This window comes from Salmo trutta, chromosome 18 (assembly GCF_901001165.1).
Source record: "Salmo trutta chromosome 18, fSalTru1.1, whole genome shotgun sequence".
In the NCBI taxonomy this organism is placed as follows: domain Eukaryota; kingdom Metazoa; phylum Chordata; class Actinopteri; order Salmoniformes; family Salmonidae; genus Salmo; species Salmo trutta.
The window spans coordinates 14,037,024-14,060,232 of NC_042974.1; the positions used below are offsets into that span (position 1 = coordinate 14,037,024).

The following is a 23,209-nucleotide window of genomic DNA, read 5'->3' on the forward strand; positions in this document are numbered from 1 at the left end:
TCTGTCTATAATACCTCTGTCTATAATACCTCTGTCTATAGTACCTCTGTCTATAATACCTCTGTCTATAGTACCTCTGTCTATAGTACCTCTGTCTATAATACCTCTGTCTGTAGTACCTATATCTATAGTACCTCTGTCTATAGTACCTCTGTCTATAGTACCTCTGTCTATAGGACCTCTGTCTATAATACCTCTGTCTATAATACCTTCGTCTATAATACCTCTACCTATAATACCTCTGTCTATAGTACCTCTGTCTATAATACCTCTGTCTATAATACCTCTGTCTATAGGACCTCTGTCTATAGTACCTCTGTCTATACTACCTCTGTCTATAGTACCTCTGTCTATAATACCTCTGTCTATAATACCTCTGTCTATAGTTCCTCTGTCTATAGTACCTCTGTCTATAATACCGTTGTCTATAATACCTCTGTCTATAGGACCTCTGTCTATAGTACCTCTGTCTATACTACCTCTGTCTATAATACCTCTGTCTATAGTTCCTCTATCTATAGTACCTCTGTCTATAATACCTCTGTCTATAATACCTCTGTCTATAGGACTTCTGTCTATAGGACCTATGTCTAGAATACCTCTGTCTATAGTTCCTCTGTCTATAATACCTCTGTCTATAGTACCTCTGTCTATAGTTCCTCTGTCTATAATACATCTGTCTATAGTACCTATATCTATAGTACCTCTGTCTATAATACCTCTGTCTATAGGACCTCTGTCTATAGTACCTCTGTCTATAATACCTCTGTCTATAGTACCTCTGTCTATAGGACCTCTGTCTATAGTACCTCTGTCTATAGTACCTCTGTCTATAATACCTCTGTCTAAAGGACCTCTGTCTATAATACCTCTGTCTATAATACCTCTGTCTATACTACCTATGTCTATAATACCTCTGCCTATAATACCTCTGTCTATAATACCTCTGTCTATAGGACCTCTGTCTATAGGACCTCTGTCTATAGGACCTTTGTCTATAATACCTCTGTCTATAATACCTCTGTCTATAATACCTTTGTCTATAGTTCCTCTGTCTATAATACCTCTGTCTATAGTTCCTCTGTCTATAATACCTCTGTCTATACTACCTCTGTCTATAATACCTCTGTCTATAATACCTCTGTCTATAATACCTCTGTCTATAGGACCTCTGTCTATAGGACCTCTGTCTATAGGACCTTTGTCTATAATACCTCTGTCTATAATACCTCTGTCTATAATACCTCTGTCTATAATACCTTTGTCTATAGTTCCTCTGTCTATAATACCTCTGTCTATAGTTCCTCTGTCTATAATACCTCTGTCTATACTACCTCTGTCTATAATACCTCTGTCTATAATACCTCTGTCTATAATACCTCTGTCTATAATACCTCTGTCTATAGGACCTCTGTCTATAGGACCTCTGTCTATAGGACCTTTGTCTATAATACCTCTGTCTATAATACCTCTGTCTATAATACCTCTGTCTATAATACCTTTGTCTATAGTTCCTCTGTCTATAATACCTCTGTCTATAGTTCCTCTGTCTATAATACCTCTGTCTATAGGACCTCTGTCTATAGGACCTCTGTCTATAGGACCTTTGTCTATAATACCTCTGTCTATAATACCTCTGTCTATAATACCTTTGTCTATAGTTCCTCTGTCTATAATACCTCTGTCTATAGTTCCTCTGTCTATAATACCTTTGTCTATAGTTCCTCTGTCTATAATACCTCTGTCTATAGGACCTCTGTCTATAATACCTCTGTCTATAGTTCCTCTGTCTATAATACCTCTGTCTATACTACCTCTGTCTATAGTTCCTCTGTCTATAATACCTTTGTCTATAGTTCCTCTGTCTATACTACCTCTGTCTATAGTTCCTCTGTCTATAATACTCCTCATAAAGTGAGCGGGAGATTGGGCAACCATCACATTTTAGAGGAGACGGTAGCATTCAGTTTATTTCTGAAATGCGTTGTGGGATAGCTGGCTGGACTGTGGAGGTCTCAGGTCTGGCCTACTGCCCAGCCTGGATGTATATCAGAGAGCAGCGATGTTCCTGGGGACGGACGGACGGACGGACGTACGGAAGGACACACACACACACACACACACACACACACACACACACACACACTCTCTCTCTCTCTCTTCTAATCCCATTGAAGATGCAGTGGCCCCAAAGCAGAGCTGGTCTTTAGACACAGCAGTGTCAGTGTGAAGACTTTCTCTCCATGAATAAGATATTTGTCTGCAGAGTTAATTAATCCACAGGGTCTGGGTGGCATCTGGAACAGCCCCGCAGTGGGAGGGGAACAAGTCCATGGAACAGTCAATCAGAGGGGTTTGGGGGACAGTTCCATTGAACAGCCGTATTGCATCCCTCCCTTCCGCCATCCTCTCTAACCTTTACTGTGAACTAACTCACCCTGGCTTGACAGCTAAACCGCCTCAAGATGCTGGCATGAACTAATATAATGCTGTATGTGATTCAAAGCTAACAGTTTCTTTCTCGCCTCTCCTGCTCTGTCCCCACCTACCCGCTTCATACACACCCTCAGCCACCAGCTGGGCTCAGCTGGAAGACGTGGCCTACCTGGAGGATCAGAGACATACTCCGCTGAGCATGTCCATGCACATGAACCGACAGAACACACACACCGGGGCAGGACGCGCTCAGACCGACCTCAGAGGTAAGACAGCAATGCTATTAGCCCTTCAGAAGAGACGGGTCTCAAATCATATCCTATGCTCTATATACTGTCGTGCACATAGGGCTCTGGTCAAAGGGCACATTATAGGGAACTGCCTAATCTGCAGATATAACAGACATAGACAGAAACCTTTCTCCTCGGTCTAGATATAATAGACATGGACAGAAACCTCTCTCCTCAGTCTAGATATAATAGACATAGACAGACACCTCTCTCCTCAGTCTAGATATAATAGACATAGACAGACACCTCTCTCCTCAGTCTAGATATAATAGACATAGACAGATACCTCTCTTCTCAGTCTAGATATAATAGACATAGACAGACACCTCTCTCCTCAGTCTAGATATAATAGACATAGACAGACACCTCTCTCCTCAGTCTAGATATAATAGACATAGACAGACACCTCTCTCCCCAGTCTAGATATAATAGACATAGACAGACACCTCTCTATTCAGTCTAGATATAATAGACATAGACAGACACCTCTCTCCTCAGTCTAGATATAATAGACATAGACAGATACCTCTCTCCTCAGTCTAGGTATAATAGACATACCTCATACCTCTCTCTCACAGAGAGCTAAAGAGAGAGAGGGAGAGAGTGGGGGAGAGAGAGAGTGAGTGTGGCGGAGGAAGGTAGAGAGTGTGGGGGAAGGAGGGAGAGAGAGTGGGGGAGAGAGAAAGATAGGGAGAGTGAACAAATTGTCTGCCACAAAAGTAGGAATGGTCACGACTTAACATTGCTTATATACTATAGAGGGTTGTTGTGCTAGTCAGATGGTAACCAGATGCTGAAGTGTCCTCCTGCATTATACTAGAGGGTTGTTGTGCTAGTCAGATGGTAACCAGATGCTGAAGTGTCCTCCTGCATTATACTAGAGGGTTGTTGTGCTAGTCAGATGGTAACCCAATGCTGAAGTGTCCTCCTGTACTATAGTATATAGAGGGTTGTTGTGCTAGTCAGATGGTAACCAGATGCTGAAGTGTCCTCCTGCATTATACTATAGAGAGTTGTTGTGCTAGTCAGATGGTAACCAGATGCTGAAGTGTCCTCCTGCACTATACTATAGAGAGTTGTTGTGCTAGTCAGATGGTAACCAGATGCTGAAGTGTCCTCCTGCATTATACTAGAGGGTTGTTGTGCTAGTCAGATGGTAACCAGATGCTGAAGTGTCCTCCTGCATTATACTAGAGGGTTGTTGTGCTAGTCAGATGGTAACCAGATGCTGAAGTGTCCTCCTGTACTATACTAGAGGGTTGTTGTGCTAGTCAGATGGTAACCAGATGCTGAAGTGTCCTCCTGTACTATACTAGAGGGTTGTTGTGCTAGTCAGATGGTAACCAGATGCTGAAGTGTCCTCCTGCATTATACTAGAGGGTTGTTGTGCTAGTCAGATGGTAACCAGATGCTGAAGTGTCCTCCTGTACTATACTAGAGGGTTGTTGTGCTAGTCAGATGGTAACCAGATGCTGAAGTGTCCTCCTGTACTATACTAGAGGGTTGTTGTGCTAGTCAGATGGTAACCAGATGCTGAAGTGTCCTCCTGCATTATACTAGAGGGTTGTTGTGCTAGTCAGATGGTAACCAGATGCTGAAGTGTCCTCCTGCATTATACTAGAGGGTTGTTGTGTTAGTCAGATGGTAACCAGATGCTGAAGTGTCCTCCTGCACTATACTAGAGGGTTGTTGTGCTAGTCAGATGTTAACCAGATGCTGAAGTGTCCTCCTGCATTATACTAGAGGGTTGTTGTGCTAGTCAGATGGTAACCAGATGCTGAAGTGTCCTCCTGCACTATACTAGAGGGTTGTTGTGCTAGTCAGATGTTAACCAGATGCTGAAGTGTCCTCCTGCATTATACTAGAGGGTTGTTGTGCTAGTCAGATGGTAACCAGATGCTGAAGTGTCCTCCTGCACTATACTAGAGGGTTGTTGTGCTAGTCAGATGGTAACCAGATGCTGAAGTGTCCTCCTGCATTATACTAGAGGGTTGTTGTGCTAGTCAGATGGTAACCAGATGCTGAAGTGTCCTCCTGCATTATACTAGAGGGTTGTTGTGCTAGTCAGATGGTAACCAGATGCTTCACTTCTTTAGTTTAATGTTGTTTGATGCTGTCAGGGAAATCAAGGGACTAGCTCACTGATCCCAAATGTCACCCTATTTAGTGCACTACTTTTGACCAGGGCCCCAGATAGGTAATAGTGTTATTTGGGAATCAACTGAGGTAGCTTAGCTCGAGGTGTTGATAAACCTGGTGGTACAGGCAGGTTCACTTTATTACATTTACACCCACTCATTTTAGACACACATACATGCACACAAACACACACTCACACATAACAGTCACACACACTGGCACTCAAACACACACTCACTCAACATTCACACACACTAACACACACACATGTGCATGCAGGCAGACACACACTCACACACATACACGGTGTGGAGTAGAGAGTAGATCCCCTGGTACTTCATATGGAGCAGACTGAAGTACCACTCGTCCTCTCCTCCACTCCCTCATCCTTTCATCCTCCCCTGCTCTGAGTCATCCTCACCTGGTGAATAATTCAACTGTCTGAGTGAGCCTCGTCTGACTAGCCAGGGGGGAGGAGAGGAAACAGACTGATACCTCTCTGTCTGACTAGCCAGGGGGGAAGAGAGGAAACAGAGTGATACCTCTCTGTCTGACTAGCCAGGGGGGAGGAGAGGAAACAGAGTGATACCTCTCTGTCTGACTAGCCAGGGGGGAGGAGAGGAAACAGAGTGATACCTCTCCGTCTGACTAGCCAGGGGGGAGGAGAGGAAACAGACTGATACCTCTCTGTCTGACTAGCCAGGGGGGAGGAGAGGAAACAGAGTGATACCTCTCTGTCTGACTAGCCAAGGGGGAGGAGAGGAAACAGAGTGATACCTCTCTGTCTGACTAGCCAGGGGGGAGGAGAGGAAACAGACTGATACCTCTCTGTCTGACTAGCCAGGGGGGAGGAGAGGAAACAGAGTGATACCTCTCTGTCTGACTAGCCAAGGGGGAGGAGAGGAAACAGAGTGATACCTCTCTGTCTGACTAGCCAGGGGGGAGGAGAGGAAACAGAATGGTACCTCTCTGTCTGACTAGCCAGGGGGGAGGAGAGGAAACAGACTGATACCTCTCTGTCTGACTAGCCAGGGGGAGGAGAGTAAACAGAGTGATACCTCTCTGTCTGACTAGCCAGGGGGAGGAGAGGAAACAGACTGATACCTCTCTGTCTGACTAGCCAGGGGGAGGAGAGGAAACAGAGTGATACCTCTCTGTCTGACTAGCCAGGGGGGAGGAGAGGAAACAGAGTGATACCTCTCTGTCTGACTAGCCAGGGGGGAGGAGAGGAAACAGAGTGATACTTAGGCCTATACCTTACAGCCTTGCCTGAACAGGGAATGATACAGCACCATCTACAGAAGACCCCACAGACACAATCCTAGCCTGGAATCAGTCCCTGCTCCCACCATACTGCTCACAGCCTTGCAGCCATGTTTCTAGGAGCAGACCAACAGAGGCTCTATGACTTCGCTAATAGGCTTAATGCTTAATGGTCTCCGCCATAGTTAACTGCTAGTGCTGAGTAGTATCTTGGTGATTACAGTGGGAGAGAGCTGTACTGGTGAAGTATCTTGGTGATTACAGTGGGAGAGAGCTGTACAGGTGAAATATCTTGGTTATTTACGGTTGGAGAGGAGAGAGCTGTACTGGTGAAGTATCTTGGTGATTACAGTGGGAGAGGAGAGAGCTGTACTGGTGAAGTATCTTGGTGATTACTGTGGGAGAGGAGAGAGCTGTACTGGTGTAGTATCTTGGTGATTACTGTGGGAGAGGAGGGAGCTGTACTGGCGAAGTATCTCGGTGATTACAGTGGGAGAGAGCTGTACTGGTGAAGTATCTTGGTGATTACAGTGGGAGAGGAGAGAGCTGTACTGGTGTGGTATCTTGGTGATTACAGTGGGAGAGAGCTGTACTGCTGAAGTATCTTCGTGATTACAGTGGGAGAGAGCTGTACTGGTGAAGTATTTTGGTGATTACAGTTGGAGAGGAAAGAGCTGTACTGGTGTAGTATCTTGGTGATTACAGTGGGAGAGAGCTGTACTGGTGAAGTATCTTGGTGATTACAGTGGGAGAGAGCTGTACTGGTGAAGTATTTTGGTGATTACAGTTGGAGAGGAAAGAGCTTTACTGGTGTAGTATCTTGGTGATTACAGTGGGAGAGAGCTGTACTGGTGAAGTATCTTGGTGATTACAGTGGGAGAGAGCTGTACTGGTGAAGTATTTTGGTGATTACAGTTGGAGAGGAAAGAGCTGTACTGGTGAAGTATCTTCGTGATTACAGTGGGAGAGAACTGTACTGGTGAAGTATTTTGGTGATTACAGTTGGAGAGGAAAGAGCTTTACTGGTGTAGTATCTTGGTGATTACAGTGGGAGAGGAGAGAGCTGTACTGGTGAAGTATCTTGGTGATTACAGTGGGAGAGGAGAGAGCTGTACTGGTGAAGTATCTTGGTGATTAAAGTGGGAGAGGAGAGAGCTGTATTGGTGTAGTATCTTGGTGATTACAGTGGGAGAGGAGAGAGCTGTACTGGTGTAGTATCTTGGTGATTACTGTGGAAGAGGAGAGAGCTGTACTGGTGAAGTATCTTGGTGATTACAGTGGAAGAGGAGAGAGCTCTACTGGTGTAGTATCTTGGGGATTACTGTGGGAGAGGAGAGAGCTGTACTGGTGTAGTATCTTGGTGATTACAGTGGGAGAGGAGGGAGCTATACTGGCGAAGTATCTTGGTGATTACAGTGGGAGAGAGCTGTACTGGTGAAGTATCTTGGTGATTACAGTTGGAGAGGAGAGAGCTGTACTGGTGTAGTATCTTGGTGATTACAGTGGGAGAGAGCTGTACTGGTGAAGTATCTTGGTGATTACAGTGGGAGAGGAGAGAGCTGTACTGTTGAAGTATCTTGGTGATTACAGTGGGAGACTAGAGAGCTGTACTGGTGTGGTATCTTGGTGATTACTGTAGGAGAGGAGATTGCTCTTCTGGTGAAGTATATTGGTGATTACAGTGGAAGAGGAGAGAGCTGTACTGGTGTGTTATCTTGGTGATTACAGTGGGAGAGAGCTGTACTGGTGATGTATCTTGGTGATTACAGTGGGAGAGGAGAGAGCTGTGCTGGTGAAGTATCTTGGTGATTACAGTGAGAGAGGAGAGAGCTGTACTGGTGTAGTATCTTGGTGATTACAGTGGGATAAGAGAGAGCTGTACTGGTGTATTATCTTGGTGATTACTGTGGGAGAGGAGAGAGCTGTACTGGTGAAGTATCTCTGTTATTACTGTGGGAGAGGAGAGAGCTGTACTGGGGAAGTATCTTGGTGATTACAGTGGGAGAAGAGAGAGCTGTACTGGTGAAATATCTTGGTGATTACAGTTGGAGAGAGCTGTGCTGGTGAAGTATCTTGGTGATTACAGTGGGAGAGGAGAGAGCTATACTGGTGAAATATCTTGGTGATTACAGTGGGAGAGGAGAGAGCTGTACTGGTGTGGTATCTTGGTAATTACTGTGGGAGCGGAGAAAGCTGTACTGGTGTAGTGTCTTGGTGATTACAGTAGGCGAGAGCTGTACTGGTGAAGTATTTTGGTGATTACAGTGGGAGAGGAGAGAGCTGTACAACTTATTAGTTAATCGTTACTGTATTTCTGACTGCTACTCTTTCTTTTTGCAACATGAAATCACTATCAGTTAGCATGTGGAACATTCAGGGTCTAAACTCATCAACCTTTGGTCTGAAGAGTTTAGCACTGGAGTTCAACAAAAATCTGAAAGATGTTGACGTCATCATTCTGCAGGAGACATGGTGTAAGGCTGACGTTGTCACTCACTGTCCCACAGGCTACAGAGAGGTCATTGTGCCATCACAGAAACACAGCTCTGTCAATAGAGGCAGAGACTCTGGAGGATTGATCATTTGGTACAAATCCGAACTACAAAATCTAATTGATCCCCTCAAAATTGGCAAATACCACATTTGGTTAAAACTAAAAAAAGAACTTGTACTGACAGGAAAAGATGTGTTCCTTTGCGCAATATATATCCCCCCCTCAGAATCCCCATATTACTCAGAGGAGATCTTCCCCACCCTCGAGGAAGAGACGTGCCATTTCCAGGCCCAGGGAAATGTGCTCATCTGTGGGGACACAAATGCGCGCACAGGAACACTACCTGATCTAACGAGCACACGAGGGGACAGCTTTATTACAGGCCATACTGTTTCTAACTATCTTAATCTCCCCCATAGAAACAACAGTGACAGCACCGTCAACAAAAACGGAAGGGATCTTTTGCAGCTCTGTAGAAGCCTGGGTCTGTACTTTGTCAATGGTAGGTTACGGGGGGACTCTTTGGGGAGATTCACCTACTGCTCACCTCTTGGCCACAGTACAGTAGACTATATGATCACAGACATGGACCCTTTCTCTCTCAGCTCATTCACTGTCAAGCCACTAACACCTCTGTCTGATCACAGCCAAATTACGTTGTTCCTCAAAAGAACAGACCTGGAAACAACCACACATTCACAGCCCAGTAAGCTGTACAACATCAGAAATTCATACAGATGGGCCCAAAACAGCACAGAAGAATACCAGAAAGCAACCTGGAACCAAAATATCCAAACACTCTTAGATAACTTTCTGGATACCACATTCACTCACAGTAAAGAAGGCATTAATCTAGCAGTACGAAACATCAACTATATATTCAGGCAAACGGCAAAAGAAGCACAATTGAAATTGATAAAAAACAAAACTAAAAAAATCACAGATGACAACTGGTTTGATGCAGATTGTAAAATTATAAGGAAAAAACTTAGAACACTATCCAACCAAAAGCACAGAGACCCAAATAATGGTGAATTACGCCTTCATTACTGTGAGACTTTAAAACTCTATAAACGTACACTCAGAACCAAAAAAGCACAGTACAACAGCAAGCAGCTGACACTAATTGAGGAGTCCATAAACACAAACAACTTTTGGCAAAATTGGAAAAAACTAAAAAAATCTAAACAAGAGGAATTAGCAATACAAAATGGTGACATATGGACAACCCATTTCAAAACACTCTACAACACCGTTCAAATTGACACAAACGCAGAACAACGCCAAATCCATGAGAAGTTGAATGGATTAGAAAAAGCTATAAAGGACAATCAAAACCCATTGGACTCCCCAATTACTGACCAGGAGCTCTATAAGAAACTTCAGGCTCTCAAATTTAAAAAAGCCTGCGGACCTGATGGCATCCTAAATGAAATGCTCAAACTCACTAGTGCAAAATTTCAATTGGCTATATTAAAATTGTTTAATTTGATCCTGAGTGTAGGTTATTTCCCTGACATCTGGAATCAAGGACTCATAACCCCAATCTTTAAGAATGGAGACAAATTTGACCCTAACAATTACAGAGGCATTTGTGTGAACAGTAACCTGGGGAAGGTTTTCTGTAGTATCATCAATGTAAGAGTTCTAAACTTCCTTAATAAGCACAATGTCTTGAGTAAAAGCCAAATTGGATTTATACCAAAACATCGCACAACTGATCATATTTACACCTTACACACCCTGATAGATAAACATGTCCACCAAAATAATACCAAAATATACACTTGCTTTATCGACTTCCAAAAAGCATTTGATTCTATTTGGCATACAGGACTGTTCTACAAAGTTATTGAAAGTGGTGTAGGGGGTAAAACATATGACATAATTAAATCAATGTATACTGGCAATACGTGCAGCATTAAAATTGGTAAGAAAAGGACAGAATTCTTTAACCAGGGGCGGGGCCTTCGTCAGGGTTGCAATCTGAGCCCTGCACTCTTCAATATTTACATTAACGAATTGGCCACTATTCTAGAAAAATCCTCAGCCCCTGGTGTTAGTCTCCACAATTCAGAAGTTAAATGCCTACTCTTCGCAGATGACCTATGCCTGCTGTCACCCACAGCACCTGGCCTACAGCAGAGCCTGGACCTGCTAGAGCAGTACTGCCAGACCTGGGCCCTGGCAGTAAACCCCAAAAAGACTAAAATAATGATTTTCCAGAGAAGATCCAGATCTCAGGGAATTAGACCAAAGTTCTCAATTGGTACAAAATATATAGAGTACTGTACACACTACAATTACTTAGGTTTAAAAATAAGCTCAACTGGACACCTTAATGAGGCTAGTGAATGAACTGAGAGAGAAAGCACGCAGGGCATTCTACGCCATTAAAAAGCAAATTCAAATTGAAATACCTATTAAAATTTGGCTAAAACTAATTGAATATGTCATTGAACCAATTGCACTTTATGGCAGCGAGGTGTGGGGTCCACTTGCAAAACAAGATTTCATCAAATGGGACAAACACCCCATTGAAACCCTACATGCAGAGTTCTGTAAGATTCTCCTACGTGTCCAGAGGAAAACTACAAACAATGCATGCAGGGCAGAATTAGGCCAATATCCACTAATAATAAAAACTCAAAAAAGAGCAATTAAGTTTTGGAAACATCTAAAATACAGTGACCCCCTCTCATATCATTACCAAGCCCTGCAATGCCAAGAGCTGAGCAAAGAAAAGAGTCCCCTCATCCAGCTGGTCCTGGGGCTGAGTTCACAAACCTGTTCTACTAACACACTGAAGCCTCAGGACCAGAACATCCAATCAATCAGAATAAACCAAATTACAACACAGTCAAAACAAAACTACATTGCTTATTGGGAAACACAAGCACAAACACAAAGCAAAATGCAGTGCTATCTGGCCCTAAATCGACAGTATACTATGGCTAAATATTTGACCATGGTTACTGATCAAAACCTTAGAAAAACCTTGACAAAGTACAGGCTCAGTGAGCACAGCCTTGCCATTGAGAAGGGTAGACACAGGAAAACCTGGCTCCCTGTAGAGGAAAGGCTGTGCAACCACTGCACAACAGCAGAACCTGAGACGGAGCTGCATTTCCTGACAAAATGTCAAAAATATAAAACAATTAGAGAGTGTCATTTCCCCAAATTTGAAATCCTTATTCAAGGTTTTAAAGACCTCTCTGATGAGGATAGGCTACCCGTCCTGTTGGGGGAGGACGCAGAGAGCTGTGGGTTGGCAGCGCACTACATTGCTGCCTGCCATAAGTTGAGGGACAGTGTCTGACAGACCAATAAACCTGCACATGTCCTCAACTGTATGATTATTGTTATTGTTGAATGTATGGTTATATTGACCGTTGGTTATTGTTGTTATTGTTGTCCCGTTGACAATTTTTGATTCTCATTTTTATTTATTTTTTATATTGTAAATATCCAAAGTAAGCTTTGGCAATATGTACATTGTTACGTCATGCCAATAAAGCGAATTGAATTGAATTGAATTGAATTGTACTGGTGAAGTATCTTGGTTATTACAGTGGGAGAGGAGAGAGCTGTACTGGTGAAGTATCTTGGTGATTACAGTGGGAGAGGAGAGAGCTGTACTGGTGTAGTATCTTGGTGTTTACAGTGGGAGAGAGCTGTACAGGTGAAATATGTTGGTTATTTACGGTTGGAGAGGAGAGAGCTGTACTGGTGAAGTATCTTGGTGATTACAGTGGGAGAGGAGAGAGCTGTACTGGTGAAGTATCTTGGTGATTACTGTGGGAGAGGAGAGAGCTGTACTGGTGTAGTATCTTGGTGATTACTGTGGGAGAGGAGGGAGCTGTACTGGCGAAGTATCTCGGTGATTACAGTGGGAGAGAGCTGTACTGGTGAAGTATCTTGGTGATTACAGATGGAGAGGAGAGAGCTGTACTGGTGAAGTATCTTGGTGATTACTGTGGGAGAGGAGAGAGCTGTACTGGTGTGGTATCTTGGTGATTACAGTTGGAGAGGAGAGAGCTGTACTGGTGAAGTATCTTGGTTATTACAGTGGGAGAGGAGAGAGCTGTACTGGTGAAGTATCTTGGTGATTACAGTGGGAGAGGAGAGAGCTGGACTGGTGTGGTATCTTGGTGATTACAGTGGGAGAGAGCTGTACTGCTGAAGTATCTTCGTGATTACAGTGGGAGAGAGCTGTACTGGTGAAGTATTTTGGTGATTACAGTTGGAGAGGAAAGAGCTGTACTGGTGTAGTATCTTGGTGATTACAGTGGGAGAGAGCTGTACTGGTGAAGTATCTTGGTGATTACAGTGGGAGAGAGCTGTACTGGTGAAGTATTTTGGTGATTACAGTTGGAGAGGAAAGAGCTGTACTGGTGAAGTATCTTCGTGATTACAGTGGGAGAGAGCTGTACTGGTGAAGTATTTTGGTGATTACAGTTGGAGAGGAAAGAGCTTTACTGGTGTAGTATCTTGGTGATTACAGTGGGAGAGGAGAGAGCTGTACTGGTGAAGTATCTTGGTGATTACAGTGGGAGAGGAGAGAGCTGTACTGGTGAAGTATCTTGGTGATTACAGTGGGAGAGGAGAGAGCTGTACTGGTGTAGTATCTTGGTGATTACAGTGGGAGAGGAGAGAGCTGTACTGGTGAAGTATCTTGGTGATTACAGTGGAAGAGGAGAGAGCTCTACTGGTGTAGTATCTTGGTGATTACTGTGGGAGAGGAGAGAGCTGTACTGGTGTAGTATATTGGTGATTACAGTGGGAGAGGAGGGAGCTATACTGGCGAAGTATCTTGGTGATTACAGTGGGAGAGAGCTGTACTGGTGAAGTATCTTGGTGATTACAGATGGAGAGGAGATAGCTGTACTGGTGAAGTATCTTGGTGATTACTGTGGGAGAGAGGAGAGTTGTACTGGTGTGGTATCTTGGTGATTACAGTGGGAGAGAGCTGTACTGGTGGAGTATCTTGGTGATTACAGTTGGAGAGGAGAGAGCTGTACTGGTGTAGTATCTTGGTGATTACAGTGGGAGAGAGCTGTACTGGTGAAGTATCTTGGTGATTACAGTGGGAGAGAGCTGTACTGTTGAAGTATCTTGGTGATTACTGTGGGAGACTAGAGAGCTGTACTGGTGTAGTATCTTGGTGATTACTGTGGAAGAGGAGAGAGCTGTACTGGTGAAGTATATTGGTGATTACAGTGGGAGAGGAGAGAGCTGTACTGGTGAAGTATCTTGGTGATTACTGTGGGAAAGGAGAGAGCTGTACTGGTGAAGTATCTTGGTGATTACAGTGGGAGAGGAGAGAGCTGTACTGGTGAAGTATCTTGCTGATTACAGTGGGAAAGGAGAGAGCTGTACTGGTGAAGTATCTTGGTGATTACTGTAGGAGAGGAGATTGCTCTTCTGGTGAAGTATATTGGTGATTACAGTGGGAGAGGAGAGAGCTGTACTGGTGAAGTATCTTGGTGATTACAGTGGGAGAGGAGAGAGTTGTACTGGTGAAGTATCTTGGTGATTAGAGTGGGAGAGAGCTGTACTGGTGTAGTATCTTGGTTATTACTGTGGGAGAGGAGAGAGCTGTACTGGTGTAGTATCTTGGTAATTACTGTGGGAGAGGAGAGAGCTGTGCTGGTGTGGTATCTTGGTGATTACAGTGGGAGAGGAGAGAGCTGTGCTGGTGAAGTATCTTGGTGATTACAGTGGGAGAGGAGAGAGCTGTACTGGTGAAGTATCTTGGTGATTACAGTGGGAGAGGAGAGAGCTGTACTGGTGAAGTATCTTGGTGATTACAGTGGGAGAGGAGAGAGCTGTACTGGTGACGTATCTTGGTAATTACTGTGGGAGAGGAGAGAGCTGTACTGGTGTGGTATCTTGGTGATTACAGTGGGAGAGGAGAGAGCTGTACTGGTGTATTATCTTGGTGATTACAGTGGGAGAGAGCTGTACTGGTGATGTATCTTGGTGATTACAGTGGGAGAGGAGAGAGCTGTGCTGGTGAAGTATCTTGGTGATTACAGTGGGAGAGGAGAGAGCTGTGCTGGTGAAGTATCTTGGTGATTACAGTGGGAGAGGAGAGAGCTGTACTGGTGAAGTATCTTGGTGATTACAGTGGGAGAGGAGAGAGCTGTACTGGTGTATTATCTTGGTGATTACAGTGGGAGAGAGCTGTGTGTGTGTGTGTGTGTGTGTGTGTGTGTGTGTGTGTGTGTGTGTGTGTGTGTGTGTGTGTGTGTGTGTGTGTGTGTGTGTCAGTGTCTCGTGTGTATCTGTCTCTATCTTTATCTGTGTCTCTGTGTGTCTGTGTGTATGGGTCTCTGTCTTTGTGTGTCTCTGTCTCTGTGTGTCTCTGTCTCTGTGTGTCTCTGTGTATCCGTGTCTCCGTGTATCTGTCTCTGCGTGTGTCTGTGTCTCTGTGGGTCTCCGTCTCTGTGTGTCTCTGTGTCTCTGTCTCTGTGTGTCTGTGTCTCTCTGTGTATCTGTCTCTGTGTGTCTCTGTGTCTCTGTTTCTGTGTGTCTGTGTCCCTCTGTATCTCTGTGTGTCTCTGTCTCTGTATTTCTCTGTGTCTCTGTATCTCTGTCTCTGTGTGTACTGTCTCTGTGTGTCTGTGTCTCTCTGTATCTCTGTCTATCTGTCTCTGTGTGTCTGTGGTGTCTCTGTCTCTGTGTGTCTTTGTCTCTATGTGTCTGTCTCTGTGTTTGTGTCTCTGTGTGTGTGTCTGTGTGTTGTCTGTTTTTAGTTGAGGTGATTTTGCTCAATTAAATTCTCTCCCTCTCTCCTCTGCGGTTGCTTCCTGCACACAACAAGCCTCGCCCCCTGTCACTCAAGTAGCTCAGTTCCTCCTCCTCGCTGTTAGATTCACTATAAGCTTGCATGTTGTTCTGTTAGGTCAAATGTAGTCAACAGATTGTTTCAAACAAGAACAATGCTGCTTTCCAATTTGCTTCTCAATCGAAATTATTATATTTATATAATTCCAACAGTTTACTCAAGTGTTTTTATCTACACTCAGGGACCAGTTTGTTAGGTACACCCATCTAGTACCGGGTTGGACCTTCTTTGCCTCCATAACAGCCTGAATTCTTAGGGGCATTGAAACGTTGCTCAGTTGGTATTAAGGGACCTAATGTGTGCCAGGAAAACATTCCTCACACCATTACACCACTGCCACCAGCCTGTACGGTTGACAAAAGGCAGGATGGGGACTCATGCTGCTTACAATAATTCCTGACTGCCATCAGCATGACGCAAAAGGAACCGGGATTCGTCGAATCAGGCAATGTTTTTCCACTCCTCAATTGTCCATTGTTGGTGATCGCGTGCCCACTGGAGCCGCTTCTTCTTGTTTTTAGCTAATAGGAGTGGAACCTGATGTGATTGTCTGCTGCAATAGTCCATCCGTGACAAGCAGCAACGAGTTGTGCGTTCTGAGATGCTGTTCTGCGCACCACTGTCGTACTGCGCCGTTATTTGTCTGTTTGTGGCCCGTCTGTTAGCTTCCACAATTCTTACCATTCAATTCTTGCCAAACTCAAAGTCACTTAGGTCACTCATTTTGCCCATTCTAAAGTTCAATCTAACAGTAACTGAATGCCTCGATGCCGGTCTGTCTGCTTTTTATAGCAAGCCACGGCCACATAACTTACTGTCTGTAGGAGCAAACCATTTTCGTAAACGGGTTGGTGTACCTAATAAACTGTATTGCTGGAGCTAGGAACACAAGCATTTGGCTATACCCGCAATAACATCTGCTCAGTATGTGTATGTGACCAATACATTGTTCCCCGGTCGAAGATGTGGATTAAGGCAGCCCCCCCCACACCTCTTTGATTCAGAGGGCTAAATGCAGAGGACACATTTCAGATGAATACATTCAGTTGACTAGGTATCCCGCTTTCCCTTTCCCAATTTGATTTGAGTGTATATCACTAGTCAAATTGCAATCGCATTAGTTGGTTAAAAAAAAAAAAAAAAAGCGCTATTAGATATTGTGTAGCTCTATTCCAGTTCTTCGCTGGAATTGGAATTTTTGTTATATCCTGAATTCAAATGTTATTGACCTTTGACCCCAACCCTGCTCTGCACCACTCTCATACGGCACACGCTGCCAGATTCCATTCTGTTATGCTCTCCGTTCCCCTGTCTGTTCTCTCATTGCCTCCTCTGTTTTTCTCAGCTTCTGCTAACAACCATGCCTGGCAAACCCAATCCTGTAAATTGACTTTACTTTTAACTGGTTACATGTCTGGTTACATGTCTGGTCACATGTCTGGTCACATGTCTGGTCACATGTCTGGTCACATGTCTGGTCACATGTCTGGTTACATGTCTGGTTACATGCGTTTCCACCTCAGCACCACTAGTGGGTTAGTTGCACATGTTAGTGATGTTGTTTCAGATAACAGAGCTAACTGTGAAGTTAGTTAGGGCTAGGCGTCCTGTCAGCGGGACACCTGTCGACAATTTACATGCATTGTCCGATTTACAATAGACTTTACAGCGAAAGCATGCCATGCGATTGTTTGAGGACGGCGCCCCACATCAACATATTTTTCAACCAGGACAGGCTTCATAAAATCACAAATAGCGATTAAATAATCACTTACTTTTTGAAAATCTTCCTCTGATTTGCAATCCAAAGGGTCCCAGCTACAACATGCATGGTTGTTTTGTTAGATAAAATCCTTCTTTATATCTCAAAAAGTCTGTTTAGTTGGCACCATCGATTTGAGTTCAACATGCAGACAAAGGAATCCAAAAAGCTACCGCTAAAATTTGTTAAAACAACTACGTTTCTATTTAATCCTCAGGTACCCTAAAATGTAATTAAACTATAATATTTCATACGGAAAGAAGTATGTTAAATAGAGAAGTAAAATTAGCAAGTGCGCGTCCACTTCGTCGCGCGCCCACAGACTGATTTCCCACTGTGACTCCCAGTACCAAAACTCAGAATTCTTCCTCGTTTTGGAAGATACAAGCCTCAAACCTTGAACAAAGAATGTTGATATCTAGTGGAAGCCATAGGAATTGCAATCTGGGAGCTGGAATTGCATAGGACCCATAGCTTTCCATTGTAAGAGCATGGGATCTCAAAAAATAATAATTTTCCAGTTGTTTTTTCTTTGGATTTTCTCCTAACATATCAATTGTCATTTCTACAAACTTCAAAGTGTTTTCTATCCAATGGTACCAATTATATATCTGGGCCTGAGTAACAGGCAGTTTACTTTGGGCATGTCAATCAGGCAGAAATTCTGAAAAAATGACCCTAGACCTAAGAAGGAATCTGTCCTAAGAGACACAGAAGTAGTACTCATGTTTAGAAGTAGTACTCATGTTTAGAAGTCGTACTCATGTTTAGAAGTAGTACTCATGTTTAGAAATAGTACTCATGTTTAGAAGTAGTACTCATGTTTAGATGTTGTCCTTCTTTCATCTCCAGACATATTTGAGTCCAAACATAAAATCAAATCAAATTTTATTTGTCACATACACATGGTTAGCACATGTTAATGCGAGTGTAGCGAAATGCTTGTGCTTCTAGTTCCGACCAGGCAGTAATATCTAACAAGTAATCTAACAATTTCACAACTACCTTATACACAAGTGTAAAGGAAGGAATTAGAATATGTACATATAAATATATGGGTGAGCGATGGCCGAACGGCATAGGCAAGATGCAATAAATGGTATAGAGTACAGTATATAGAAATGAGATGAGTAATGTAGGGTATGTAAACGTTATATAAAATGGCATTGTTTAAAGTGACTAGTGATACATTTATTACATCCAGTTTTTAATTATTAAAGTGGCTAGAGATTTGAGTCAGTATGTTGGCAGCAGCCACTCAATGTTGGTGATGGCTGTTTATTAACAGTCTGATGGCCTTGAGATAGAAGCTGTTTTTCAGTCTCTCGGTCCCCGCTTTGATGCACCTGTACTGACCACGCCTTCTGGATGATAGTGGGGTGAACAGGCAGTGGCTCGGGGGGTTGTTGTCCTTGATGATCTTTTTGGCCTTCCTGTGACATCGGGTGGTGTAGGTGTCCTGGAGGGCAGGTAGTTTGCCCCCGGTGATGCATTGTGCAGACCTCACTACCCTCTGGAGAGCCTTGCGGTTGAGGGCGGAGCAGATGCCGTACCAGGCGGTGATACGGCCCGACAGGATGCTCTCGATTGTGCATCTGTAAAAGTTTCTGAGTGTTTTAGGTGACAAGCCACATTTCTTCAGCCTCCTGAGGAAATGTTGCGCCTTCTTCACCACGCTGTCTGTGTGGGTGGACCATTTCAGTTTGTCCGTGATGTGTACGCCGAGGAACTTAAAACTTTCCACCTTCTCCACTACTATCCTGTCAATGTGGATAGGGGGGTGCTCCCTCTGCTGTTTCCTGAAGTCCACAATTATCTCCTTTGTTTTGTTGACATTGAGTGAGAGGTTATTTTCCTGACACCACACTCCGAGGTCCCTCACCCCCTCCCTGTAGGCCATCTCATCGTTGTTGGTAATCAAGCCTACCACTGTAGTGTCGTCTGAAAACTCGATGATTGAGTTGGAGGTGTGCATGGCCACGCAGTCATGGGTGAACAGGGAGTACAGGAGAGGGCTGAGAACGCCCCCTTGTGGGGCCCCAGTGTTGAGGATCAGTGGGGTGGAGATGTTGTTTTCCACCCTCACCACCTGGCGGCGGCCCGTCAGAAAGTCCAGGACCCAGTTGCACAGGTCGGGGTCGAGACCCAGGGTCTCGAGGTTAATGATGAGTTTGGAGGGTGCTATGGTGTTAAATGCTGAGCTGTAGTCGATGAACAGCATTCTTACATAGGTATTCCTATTGTGATTGCGATTGCGTTGTCTGTGGACCTATTGGGGCGGTAAGCAAATTGGAGTGGGTCTAGGGTGTCAGGTAGGGTGGAGGTGATTTGATCCTTGACTAGTCTCTCAAAGCACTTCATGATGACGGAAGTGAGTGCTACCGGGTGATAGACGTTTAGCTCAGTTACCTTAGCTTTCTTTGGAACAGGAACAGTGGTGGCCCTCTTGAAGCACGTGGGAATAGCACCCTGGGATAGGGATTGATTGAATATGTCCATAAACACACCAGCCAGCTGGTCTGTGCATGTTCTGAGGACGCGGCTAGGGATGCCGTCTGGGCCTGCAGCCTTGCGAGGGTTAACACGTTTATATGTTTTACTCACGTTGGCTGCGGGGAAGGAGAGTCCGCAGGTTTTGGTAGCGATCCGTGTCGGTGGAACTGTATTGTCCTCAAAACGATTAAAGAAGTTGTTTAGTTTGTCTGGGAGCAAGACATCTAGGTCCGCGACGGGTCTGGTTTTCTTTTTGTAATCCGTGATTGACTGTAGACCCTGCCACATACCTCTCGTGTCTGAGCCGTTGAATTGCGACTCTACTTTGTCTCTATACTGACGCTTAGCTTGTTTGATTGCCTTGCGGAGGGAATAGCTACACTGTTTGTATTTGGTCATGTTTCCGGTCGCCTTGCCCTGATTAAAACCAGTGGTTCGAGCTTTCAGTTTTGCGCGAATGCTGCCATCAATTCATGGTTTCTGGTTGGGGAAGGTTTTAATAGTCGCCGTGGGTATAACATCACTGAATCAGTGTATACATCAATGTTGTTGTTCAACGCTCTCCGGAACATATCCCAGTCCACGTGATCGAAGCAATCTTGAGGAGTGGAATCAGATTGGTCGGACCAGAGTTGAACAGACCTGAGCACGGGCGTTTCCTGTTTTAGTTTCTGTTTATAGGCTGGGAGCAACAAAATGGAGTCGTGGTCAGATTTGCCGAAAGTAGGGCGAGGAAGGGCTTTGTATGCGTCACGGAAGTTAGAGTAACAATGATCCAGAATTTTACCAGCCCGGGTCGCCTATTCGATATGCTGATAAAATTTAGGGAGCCTTGTTTTCAGATTAGCCTTGTTGAAATCCCCAGCTGGTATTACTCCCCCATCGTTTCCATCCATTCATTTTTTTAATACTACATGTGTTCAGATGAAGAAAGACGTTTATCTAATTAATCCCCCTAGTGAGGAAAAGTAATAGTATTTGTGTTAGGACAGGTTTTATGTGTAAAAAATAAATACATCCCTTGAATCCCTTTTCTGCCATGTGATTACAGCAGTGGGAGGTCATCCAGGGTTTGGGAATAACAGATTACAAAAATCAAACTGTAATCCGTTACGTTACCAGCTAAAATATTGTAATCAGATGTCACGGTTGTCGTCGGTTAAGGAGGACCAAAACGCAGCAGGTACGTGCAGGCTCATCTTGACGTTTATTTATTTTCAAAATTAACATACAAAAATAACAAAACGAAATACGAACGACAAAAAACAGTCTGGTAAGGCACAAGGCGAAACACAGAACAATCACCCACGAATCACAAACACAAACACACCCCAATATATGGGACTCTCAATCAAAGGCAAAGAGAAAACACCTGCCTTCAATTGAGAGTCCCAACCCCAATTAATCACCCATAGACATACACTCACTAGATTTCACATAGACATACATAAACCTAGACCATAAACCAAAAACCCCGGAAATACTAAATCAAACACCCTTTAAACAAACACACCACCCTGAACCACATAAAACAAATACCCTCTGCCACGTCCTGACCAAACTACAATACTAATTAACCCTTATACTGGCCAGGACGTGACAGTACCCCCCCCCCCTTAAAGGTGCTAACCCCGGAAGCACCTTTAAAACAAAAAACAAAAACAAAACAACAACCCCAAACAACAAAACAAAAATTCCCCTCTACTAAAGGGAGGGAAGGGAGGGTGGCTGCCGTCAACGACGGCACTGTGCTACACCCCCCCTCCCCAACCCACCTATATCAGGAGGTGGCTCCGGTTCTGGCCGTTCCGGGCAGTCTGGCCAGTCTGGCAGCTCGGGGCAGTCTGGCCAGTCTGGCAGCTCGGGGCAGTCTGGGCAGTCTGGCAGCTCGGGGCAGTCTGGGCAGTCTGGCAGCTCGGGACAGTCTGGGCAGTCTGGCAGCTCGGGACAGTCTGGGCAGTCTGGCAGCTCGGGACAGTCTGGGCAGTCTGGCAGCTCGGGACAGTCTGGGCAGTCTGGCAGCTCGGGACAGTCTGGGCAGTCTGGCAGCTCGGGACAGTCTGGGCAGTCTGGCCACTCCGGCAGTTCAGGGCAGTCTGGCCACTCCGGCAGTTCAGGGCAGTCTGGCCACTCCGGCAGTTCAGGGCAGTCTGGCCACTCCGGCAGTTCAGGGCAGTCTGGCCACTCCGGCAGTTCAGGGCAGTCTGGCCACTCCGGCAGTTCAGCGCAGTCTGGCCACTCCGGCAGTTCAGGGCAGTCTGGCCACTCCGGCAGTTCAGGGCAGTCTGGCCACTCCGGCAGTTCAGGGCAGTCTGGCCACTCCGGCAGTTCAGTGCAGTATGGCCACTCCGGCAGTTCAGCGCAGTCTGGCCACTCCGGCAGTTCAGCGCAGTCTGGCCACTCCGGCGACTGTTGACTGGCGGGCAGCTCCGGCGACTGTTGACTGGCGGGCAGCTCCGGCGACTGTTGACTGGCGGGCAGCTCCGATGACTGTTGACTGGCGGGCAGCTCCGACGACTGTTAACTGGCGGGCAGCTCCGACGACTGTTGACTGGCGGGCAGCTCCGACGACTGTTGACTGGCGGGCAGCTCCGACGACGGTTGACTGGCGGGCAGCTCCGACGACTGTTGACTGGCGAGGCTGTGTTTACGCACTTGAAGGCTAGTGCGGGGAGCGGGAACAGGACGAGTCGGACTGGGTTGACACACTTCCGGGTCCGCACGAGAGACGGGAGCTGGAAACCCAGGGCTATGGAGGCGCACAGTCGGTCTAGATCTTACCTCCTGCACAACCCGCCTTGGCTGGATGGAACTAGTAGCCCTGTACGAGCGGGGTGCTCGTACAGGGCAGACTGGGCTGTTCAGGGGCCTGATGGTAGCCGTGCGTAGAGCGGGAGTTGGGTAGCCTGGTCCTCGGAGGCGTACCGGCGACCAGATGCGCTGCGCAGGCATCCTCCTACCAGGCTGGATGCCCGCTCTAGCACGGCACCTGCGAGGGGCTGGAATAACTCGCACCGGACTGTGCGTGCGTATGGGTGAGAGTGCGCTCCTCAGCGAAACATAGCGCTCTCCACCCCATACGCTCCTCCTTATAACCACGGGTAGCTGGCTTCCGGCTCTTCTTACGCCTAGCCAAACTACCCGTGTGCCCCCCCAAAAAAAATTCTTGGGGGTGCCTCTCGTGCTTCTCCCTCAGCGCGTCCATGGCCTCGTACCTCCGCCTCTCTGCCTTGGCTGCCTCAATTTCCCACTGCGGGCGGCGATAATCCCCAGCCTGGTGCCAAGGTCCGGCCCCGTCCAGAACTTCCTCCCAGGTCCACTTCTCCCGCCAGTCCAACTCGAAGTCCCTCTGCTCCTTCCTCTGCTGCTTGGTCCAATGTTGGTGGGTGATTCTGTCACGGTTGTCGTCGGTTAAGGAGGACCAAAACGCAGCAGGTACGTGCAGGCTCATCTTGACGTTTATTTATTTTCAAAATGAACAT

The 23,209-nt window shown here is 45.6% G+C and overlaps 1 protein-coding gene across 1 annotated transcript in view; it reads left to right on the plus strand.

The window, feature by feature from the left end:
• LOC115152867 (protein TANC2-like) overlaps positions 1 to 23,209 on the plus strand; it is a 411,487-nt gene that overhangs the window by 312,566 nt on the left and 75,712 nt on the right. Inside the window, exon 10 of the mRNA XM_029697757.1 lies at positions 2,571 to 2,702. Coding sequence (XP_029553617.1) covers positions 2,571 to 2,702 — 132 coding nt within the window. The remainder of the gene's footprint in view (positions 1 to 2,570; positions 2,703 to 23,209) is intronic.